At 42.4% G+C, this 10,282-nt stretch overlaps 1 protein-coding gene across 1 annotated transcript in view; it reads right to left on the bottom strand.

The window, feature by feature from the left end:
* Window positions 1-2,217: 2,217 nt before the first annotated feature.
* map3k22 (mitogen-activated protein kinase kinase kinase 22) overlaps window positions 2,218-10,282 on the bottom strand; it is a gene marked incomplete in the record, with an annotated part of 53,865 nt that continues 45,800 nt past the window's right edge. The window contains 6 exon segments of the mRNA XM_014002177.1: window positions 2,218-4,003; window positions 5,604-5,781; window positions 7,209-7,338; window positions 8,534-8,665; window positions 8,786-8,934; window positions 9,795-9,959. Of these exon segments, the coding sequence (XP_013857631.1) occupies window positions 3,775-4,003; window positions 5,604-5,781; window positions 7,209-7,338; window positions 8,534-8,665; window positions 8,786-8,934; window positions 9,795-9,959 (983 nt within the window).

Genomic DNA, 10,282 nt, shown 5'->3' on the forward strand with positions numbered 1-10,282 from the left:
AACCTATAGAAAACAAAACCTTGTGGGCTGTGAAAGTAGGCAGTATTACTTATACATTTTTCAAAAACAAACTTAATGAGAAATAACTAATAAAATATGAAAAATACTCCTCTTTAAAAAGGGGGTAAATGTCGAAAAAAACTGCAATATCAAACATACTTTCCCAAAAACGCTTCAGTTTTACACAACATGATCAAAAACACATATGAACAGTCTTAGACCTTCGATTTATTAAGTTAAATGTACAAAAGCTCAACGACTTGATACATTTCATGTTTCAAGGCTTTGTCATTAAAACAAAACAAACTCTGTCCCAGTCAAAAGCCTCTCGGTCTTTTCCAGAATGCCTGCCAGCTCTCAGACAATCGTACATACTCTTGTCCAAAACAAAACAAAGTCACGGATCAGTCTACAATATAATGTAGACTTGTATTTGTCAAATAGATTTGTTTATAATGTAAAATACCTTTTGTATAAAAGTGCAGAACAACATGTATGTACAATATAATTGTTGTCAACGTGAGAGAACTCCTACAAATCCTGGATGTGCTCTCTAACGGCTCAGCTGCTCGTCGTTCTCTGGGAAGCTCTCCTGCTTTGGCAGCGAGTTCGTGTCTACAAGTAGAAACAGATAAGGCACCGACGAAGGTTTAAACAGGTTTGATCGTTCCTTTAAGTGCCACTGGTATTACAATAAACCAGTGGTTCCCAACCTGGGAGGGGCAAAGAAAACAGAGGGGGGCCATAACCATTTCTGCGACAGGGAAAGCTGAAAATATCAGTTTATGGTTTCTTTGAATACTTAAAGCTGCATAATTCAGTTCTTCTTTTTCCTTTTTAAAATAAAAGCTTTAAACTATTCACTTTATTTTTTTATTATTTTGATAAAGAGATTGAAGGTGTCTTTGGGAGAGGAGMAAGAGAGATGGGGGTCAGCTCGTCCTGGAAGTAAGAAAGGGGGCGCTCTAAGGAAAACCGGTTAGGAACCCCTGCAATAGACCCATTTCGTAGTTTTCTGCATGAACGGCATCGTGGGTAGAGGTCAGAGGTTATTCGCTACAAACAAACCCGCATCGCTATTAAATTTGACAGATGAAACCGTGTTTTTTTCCATTCATCTGATTTGTTTTTTTTTTTTTTTTTTTTTTTGCAAATTCTGGCAGAGAAAACACTGGATGAGGTGAAAGAAAGTGCAATTTTACGTTTTTATTTGTAAAATATGTATAATTTAGTAAAAAAGAAAAAAATTGTATAGGTCTTCTGGACAGGTTCTTCTCTAATGAAACGTTTCGTCTCTCCTCCAAGAGACTTCTTCAGTCTGAGAGTTTCAGGCAAAATTCAGGCTTTTAAGCCCTGCCTCCATGTGACTGATACTCACATCACATGGCTATCGTTGACACCTAATTAACACTTATTGTTAACAGGAGGTGGAGTGATACTGGCAATGGCCGCGCTGTAGGAGAGGGACAACTGAAAGCGGAGGCCCCCACCTCTGTTTAATGATGGACGGTCTTTCTTCACAAAAATGGCTTCTTTTACTCCTCTCTCAAACCAACGTTCCTCTCTATCAAGAATGAGAACATCCTCATCTCTGAAAGAGTGACCGCTGGCCTGTAAATGAGTGAAAACTGCAGAGTTCTGGCCATTAGATGTAGTTCGTCTGTGTTGGGACATTCTTTTGAACAGTGGCTGCTTTGTTTCCCCGATGTATAACTGGTCGCAGTCCTCCTGGCACTTAACAGCATATACAACATTGCTCTGTTTGTGCCGGGGCACCGGATCTTTGGGGTGAACCAGCCTTTGCCGTAATGTGTTTTGGGGTTTGAAAGCCACTGGGACATCATGTTTAGAAAATAAACGTCTCAGTTTCTCCGAAACACCTGTAACATACGGAATAACCACTGGTTTGGGTCTGGGTTTGGGGTCTTCATTTTCACCTGAAGGTTGCATGGAATCCTCCGTTTTCAGTTGTCCCCCTCCTACAGTGCTGCTATTGCCAGTATCACTCCACCCCCTGTTAATAGGTGTTAATTAGGTATCAACGATAGCCATGTGATTTGAGTATCAGTCACATGGAGGCAGGGCTTAAAAGCCTGAATTTTGCCTGAAACTCTCAGACTGAAGAAGTCTCTTGGAGRAGAGACGAAACGTTTCATTAGAGAAGAACCCGTCCAGAAGACCTATACAATTTTATTCTTTTTGATTTTTTTACCTGGATTACTGAGATGCATCAGGATATAATTTAGTAACTTTATTTTTAACATGATTATGATTTACACCAATTTATGAATTTACCAATACAATTAAATTAGAGCTTTCATTGTTGTTTAGTCTTTCAGTTCATTTTACTCACACAGATGAACTGAGAAACCACCGGATATTCAGATTTTTTTGGATATTCAGATTTTTTAATAGGTCCTACAGGTGCCCACTACCTATCTTATTAATGATCCAGCAGTTAGTTGAGACTTTTGCTCATGTAGTTAGTATCTACTCAACTGTGGCAACAAAAACTACCAAAACAAGCTGAAAAATCAGATTTATAGCTTAGAGATCCGATGTTATTTTAAACGAAAGTTTAACAGTTCAGAACAAATACATGTGTTTATACCGTATGACCCGTGACGCGGCCACTTTGCGTATTTGTAACTACAAAATGGTCTATCAGCTACTACCCAGCATCAATCCGACCACCGGTTAAAAGAATCCAGCGTGTAGTTTCGTGTCGACAAGTCATAAAACGGTTGGAACAACGTGAGAAGCTAAACGYGGGGTGAAGGGGATCCATCCTAGCTTACAACAAAAACATAAATTAAGCTGCGGCCCCTCCATGTTTTGGTTTGTGCAGCCCGTAAAGTGCACAGAGCTGCCGTAATGCAGGAGAGGTTGGAGGTGACTTAATACTGCGAGTTTTATCATCTCTGGGGTTTTCTTTCTTTGGCCACTTAGAAAAAAACGGAATGAGGCTCCCAGACGGAGGGGGGGGGAGGTGGAATGAAGGTTACGGACTCAAACAGCAGTGTTTGTATTGCTTAGGAGACATTGCACGCTGATGCAAACGTTTGGTTTTTCGAAAAATATCTCATCTGATTATCTTGTAAATGTCTCGATGYGTGATATAAAAAGTGCAACGGTAAAGACTTTCTGAAGTGGGCTGGGAGTGCACAAAGACATTCATACTTACACACTCTTATTGTAAGGCGTAGACAAAAATACATTTACATTTTTTTCTTTCTTAAATGTGGCAGTAGAAATCTCATCTGCTAAGACGACTGCGTGCGTCGTATAAAAATATGTTTCCATTTCGCTCGCAGCTGTTTCAGGCTGATGAGCAGCTTCCAGCACTTTCAGAAGCGAGTAATGTTCCTGGGCTGCTCGTTCTGAAGACGCTGCTCGCCGACGCTGACGGGCGTCGAGTGAAAGGCATCATTTCGCTCCGGCTTTGGCTCCTAAGGTCAGCAACTCGGAGCCCGTGAGACTGCTGAGTGCACTTCCTGCCAGCCTCCTCCTGAGGGAGCAGCAGGCGACGACGCCCGGGACAGTTCTGGACTTCTGACCTGGCCTCTCAGGAAACAGTCTGGGTCAGCGGGTCGGTGAGAGATGGAAAACAGTTCCTGACTAGGTGAACACTGGTGAGCGAAGACGGGTCGGGGAGGTGGAGTGTCGCTGCACCCTGCCTCTGGGGGGAGGGGAGGGGCGAGGCGAGGCAAGGCGGAGTCACAACGGGTGCCTCACAGGCGGGGGAAGGGGACGAGGGCGGGAGTCCACGGGCTTTCAGAAGCTGCCCTGGACGAACGGGTGGCTGAGTAAAATGTCCGCCGTGGGCCGCCACTTCTCCTCCACGAACACCTTCCGCAGGAAGTCTCTGCACGTGTCGGACACACCCTCCGGGAGCAAGGGCTTCGTGGGCTGGGTGGCGATCTTGAAAATGGCCGCCATGGCCTCGTACTCGGCCCACGGAGGTTTCTGGGTCAACATCTCGACGACGGTGCAGGCGACACTCCTGATGAAGAACCAACACAGCAACAAAGATTAGCTCATGTATGCATATTTACTATTTTAGTACAAATATTTCCATTTACATAGTGAGGTAGTACACAGTGTACATTACCTATAAATGTGCCAAATGACTTTTTACTAGAAATGCTCAACTGGTGACTCAAAGTTAGTTTTTGTTTTTAAAGGGATCCATGATTAGTTGTAACATTAGACTTTATTTAATAAACATATATTTTAACCGTAAAATAAAGACTGTAAAAATACTGTAGGATGTTCAGTTTTTATCATTTTTAAACTAAAAGTAAGAAAATATATTACACGGATGGGGCCATTTTATTTACACACAAAGCATTCTGGGTAAATGTTGAGATGATAGGTCCTCGGTGTGAGCGAGCTATATCCACCCTGAAGGTTAATCTTGGACAATATCTGATGATCGACTCTTTTAAATGAAACCAGAGAGCGTTGACAGAGAGGAGAAGGTAGAAATGACTCAGCCTGTAACTGAAAATATGGATGGAGGACAACAGAGCTGCTTCATGGAAGAAGAACCTCAGCTTAGCCTGTTAGCTTTAGCGTTAGCCCCGATGCTATCACCATATATATGTATTAGCTCAGTGCTACACATTCTGCTCTCATCACTGAGGACCTCCAACCACATGACAGAGAGGAGAAGGTAAATGACTAAGCAGCAACTGAAAATATGGATGGAGGACCTCAGTGTAGCTTGTTGGTCACGCTAGCGCTGAGCTAATACATATAAGGCAGTATAGCGTAGATGCTAGCGCAAACATTAACAGGCTAAGCTGAGGTTCTTCTTCCATGAAGCAGCTCTGTTGTCCTCATCCATATTTTCAGTTACAGGCTGAGTCATTTCTACCTTCTCCTCTCTGTCAACGCTCTCTGGTTTCATTTAAAAGAGTCGATCATCWGATATTGTCCGAGATTAACCGTCAGGGTGGATATAGCTCGTTCACACCAAGGACCTAGCCACGTCATCATTTACCCAGAATGCTGTGTGTGTAAATAAAATGGCTTGTTAAAATATATTTTTAAAAATTTACAAAACTAAACATCCTACAGTATTTTCACAGTCTTTATTTTACAGTTAAAACAAATGTTTATCAAATAAAGTCTAATGTTACAACTWATCAGGGATCCCTTTAAGGAGTAATAAAGACAAGAAGCACATCGTTATGGTCTATTTCCTGTTCAAAAACAATTAATCTTCATTTTAAAGCACCAATTGCCACTTAAATAAGTGACATATTTAAACTAAACTTACTGCAAAGGGCCTTCCTGCAAAAATCAGCCATCTAAAATTAAGTTAAAAAACATTAGATTGTATTTTGAATCTTCTCAAATGAATTGAAATAATCTGCCAGTGGAATAAAACAACTGCAATTTTTGAAATATAATTTCCAGGCTAACAAGATTAATAATCTATAAACACAATCTGCTCTTGTATTGTGTTATCAGCTTTAAAAACAAGATCAAAAATACTTTTTGGCTGATATAAGATTGGATGGTCTTTGCAGTGTAACGTGTGTTTTTATTGTTGCCTCTTTTGGACCTCCTTCCCTCTCCATCAGCAGTATTCTTACCACACATCAGCTTTGCGGCCATATCCCTCTCCGTTAATGACTTCCGGGCTCATCCAGTAGGGGGTGCCAGTGACGGACTTGATTCCCGTACCAGACATGCAGATGGTCTGGATTCGTTTGCTGGCCCCGAAGTCTCCGAGCTTTACGTTTCCTGAGGAGTCCCTGAGGATGTTAGCACCTGGCGGAGCCAAACAAAACGAGTTATCCAGGAGTCTCCTGAGGGCYGTCAATTTAAAAAAAACTTTTAACGAGAGTCAGTCACTTCAGACGAAAAGGTCAGCTCTCAGGAACTCTGGGGTGGTGGAAAGTTATTCCTAAAATACCAACATATTTCTTCACTTCAAAAGAGCTGGACTCTATAAATACTCAAAAATAACTTTCCTCTCATTTAAGAGAAAACGTCTTCAGCAAATCAGAAACTCAAATATTGAGTAAAGCATCTGCTCCACATGAGATAAATCAGACTTCCAACAGCCTCTCCTCCTCATGTAGTAAGTTCTCAACATGTAGCCGAGTCCATCCCACTTCCCACTCTTGTTTGATCAGTGACTAATGTGCACCACTCACCATTCCCCCCTCCACACCCACAGAGGGATTAGACCGCTGCAAATAAGTGACTGAAACTGTAAACTTTACAGCCCATCGCTCCRGTGTTTACATTTGTTTGGCTCTTGGGAGCTTTAAACTCACAACTCTGTGTCGTTGCATTTACACTAAACTGCAGCCAAAATAAAAATAAAAAAACCTCATGAGCTGACATTTATTTGCTACAAAAAAAAGAGGTGCCCTTGTGCGCTGACGTGAGCTCGACCCTTACATTCGACACGCCGAGCATTTCAGTGTGGAAAATCCCACCCACGCTCCCTCCCTGCATCCCATGTGACCCACTATCATTTTCTCCCACCAGACTTTATATTCCCCTCCTTCTTGGCTAACGATGCAGAGCTGCGGGCAGCAGAACTAAAGCTTTTTAAAAGTCGAATTTATCTCCAAGGAGAAATCAAAACGGTCAAGTTTTCCAGGCTCATGTTAAATAAAAACGCCAACCAAAAATAAAACCTGTGATTTTCTCAGCTTCAAATCCAATTAAAGTGCCTGTGACATGCATTTTCTTCAAATACAAAATGTCAAAGAAAACATCTTTATATTTAAGAAAGTTGGAATAAWACACACGATTTAACCCATTTTGTCACATAACTGGCATATTTTCTTTTGAACTTGGCTCAGCCAAAGTGAAACAGGAAGTGACATCAAAGGGGAACTCTTCAACAAAGAAAACTMTCTGGTCTTTGTTTATTGAAACAATATTATTTGAACTTTGACTCTTCTTCATCTCTCTGATAGTGACTCAAAATAACCTAAAGAAACATCAGATTCTTCTCTACAGTCTGGGTTATCAGCTGTTGTAGCAACACTCTGTTCACATGCAGACTTTCCCCTTTGACATCACTTCCTGTTACTTCACAGGCAAAAATCTCAACAACCGTTCATCTCAGCGACATGAAATTTCTTTTGCAATATTTTATCATTGACGTCTTTTCATAAATGCATCCATATGTAATACARAAATTTGACGTCACAGGCCCTTTAAAGATCTGCTGTTACCTTTGATGTCTCTGTGTACGATCATGTTGCTGTGCAGGTAGGAGACTCCATGAAGGATCTGCCTGGTGTATCTCCTGGTCACCTTCTCGGTCAGAGCCCCGTAGGCCTTTAGCTGGTCCTTTATTGAGCCCTGCAGAGAGGAAACGAGGAACAAGAGTCTTAGTGGGAACGTGTGGAAATATAAAACAGAATCATACTGCCTGCATTATTCAGCCCAAACACTGACACGTTCAAGTGGAGTTATTTTTGCGTTTGGAAAAACAGCCTGCGAGCCAAGTTTTAAGTACAAAAAAACAAAACTATAAACACACAACGTGCTAAAAGAAGTCTGCCTGATGTGGAGTCCAAACTGCAACCATGTGTTGCATTGTTACACGCTGGAAAAAAAACATCTCCTTTGTCATTTTAGCTGTCAACAGAACACCTTAATAGCGTTTTGGCTCTAGTTTCCGGCCCTACAGTCTGCCGTCCCCCAGGACCGGTGTTATCAGGCAGTGCAGTAACACACAACCTTGGCTTCTGTCACCTTCTCCTTTCCTTTGCCAAACGCCAACAGAACTAAAATATTTCTAATTTCCAGACAATGTGTGACTAAAAGTATTGAGTAATAAAAAAAAAAGAAAATGTCTCAGAAAGTCTGTAAAACAGGCTGGAGGACAAGGTCCACAGGCGACAATCSTGCTCATTTGGAAAGAAAACGAACTCGTAAAAAGTTCACAGTTTGACAGCTGGTGATATTTTTCGACTGTTTCGTTGCTCTTTCATYTGGTTTGAATACGTGCATCCAACTAGCTTTACAGCTGAAAGAACTTTCAACTATTTAAAAATTTAACTAGATACTGCATAGTGGTAACATAATGACCCCCGCACGCACAAATGCACCAGAACTCAGAAGTCTTTATTCCTAATAAATGTCATGCTATTAGGTGCATCCCAAAATTGTAGTGGTTTGGGTGGGGGTCCTTTTTTTTTTGGGCGGGGTGGGGGATAGCCCCTCATCAGAGCTAAACAACAAAAGAAATCTGAAGCTTCTATGTTGAATTTCTGAACAATGACCATTTTTGTATGTCCAGACACCCCCTCTTTGAAAGGAGCCCCCTCCTCAAATATGGGGTCTATCGTAAAACCCTTGGCTGGCGCAGTGTAGGTCAGACTCATCTACAATCCTGCCAAATTTAATGTTGATCTGTGCAGCCGTTTTTGTGCTATGGTTGACCAAAAATCACTGAAAAAAAAAAAGAAACGGTACGAAAACAATATGACTCCCGCATATGTTTTGCGTGCGGGGGTCATAATAAACGGACTGAAATGTTCTGTTTACACACCCCGGGCATGAACTCAACAAAAATGGTGAGTTTTCTCTGATCCAGGTCCCGGAGACAGCCGTAGTACTGAACAATCCTGTCATGTCGCAGATTCTTCAGCAGCTGAATCTCACACTCCAGAGCGTTCACCTCCTACGGACAGAAAAAAAAAAAAAAAAAAAGAATATGCCGTTTATAAAATTGTACAAGAACCGACTTGTACGTCGTGTTTTCAGTGTTTTGCTCCAAACAGATGTGAGGACAGATCTGGACCTTGCTCGTCTCCTGGCAGTCGGGGTCAAAGGGCACTTGCTTGGCGGCCAGTTCGCGGCCCGTGTCGGCGTCGTAGCAGAGGTAGACCTCCCCGAACGCCCCTCGCCCCAGGAGCTTCCCCTGTCGCCAGTTGACYGGCGCCCGCGGCGCTGCGGAAACACAACACCAGATGATGAAAACCCACCAGTTTGGTCGACTGAGCTCTCAGCAGCTCTGCGATGCACTGATCTGAGCCCATAACTCGTACTGTAAACCCCACAAGACAAGACGTCAAACCCACCGCAGTTTGACAGAAAAAATGCAGACTCCTCTCAYGTTTAGGGAAACCCCTGACAAGACAGTCAGGCAGTCGAACCACAATCCCACCACACGGTTGTCAGAACCTAAAAASATCGTCTGAGCAGCTCCAGACTCCGAGACTTGTGTTTTGGAATTAGCTGGCTTCTTCGCGGCCATGTTTGRTCTCGTGTGTGGGCGAGACGTCGACCGCAGACTGCTGAGCCRAGCGCCGGCTGCGTGACCGAGACGGGTTTCACAGACAGAGGCGATCAGCGAGGCTGTGACGTGCACCGACGAGCACGACCAGGGGGGATTTATCCCTCCTGAGACTTACTGTATTACTGTACATCCCCGCTGCTCCGCGTGTTCAAAATATCCCCCTTTATATAAAATGATTTGATTTGCTCACCAGAGAGGGGTTTTATTCCTGCACAAGCGTCCATTCAGTTTAACAAATGTTTGGTTTATTTTTTCAAGTAAATATGCCAACGCAAGATTTGCTTTTGAAAGAGAATTTGCTACTTTACAAGCTTTTATTTCTCTAAAATAAATCTGTTAATATAATTTTGGATCAAAAGTAGCAGAAAATGTGCCAAGTTAGCAACCTGTTTCATCATAAATATAACTATTATTCCTGTAATCAAGACTAAAAGCTTCATCTTTTGTATCTTTATCTTTTATCGTACTTAAGACAATGTTAAAGCTTTAAGATTAAAAGCGCTCTTCTTACATTTGGCCGTGCCACGCTGGCAGCCTTTGTCAGCGGGGCGGCCCAGCGAGCGCAGGTCGCAGAACGGCAGCGTGTTGTCGCCGTTGTAGCTGCGCGTGCGGCTGGAGGGAACCAGCTGGAAAAGGTTCTCCTGTGGCATGAAGCTGCGCGGAAGTGTCCTGCGACCTGAAAGCACACAGATTTGACAGAAACAGCAGGTTAGTGACTCCGCACGCACATTCCACAGAATAACCRCGCTGTGGATGCTGAGTCAGCGTTCACACTTTTGCTTTCCTGCTTTTTATTTTTCCGCTAGTTTTTTTTTTTTCCCAATCTGACCACTTCTGCATACTTTACTTTTATTTTGGTCAGTTTTATATTAAAATGCTCAACTTTTTTAGGAGATAAGAGTTACAATTTTTGTTTTTGTGACATAAATTTTTTAAATATTTTACTTTATTTGCAAAATTGACATTTTCCACAGACGTGTACTGAGATCTATTCAGTTC

This window comes from Austrofundulus limnaeus, unplaced genomic scaffold, assembly GCF_001266775.1.
Source record: "Austrofundulus limnaeus strain Quisiro unplaced genomic scaffold, Austrofundulus_limnaeus-1.0 Scaffold12, whole genome shotgun sequence".
Classification (NCBI taxonomy): domain Eukaryota; kingdom Metazoa; phylum Chordata; class Actinopteri; order Cyprinodontiformes; family Rivulidae; genus Austrofundulus; species Austrofundulus limnaeus.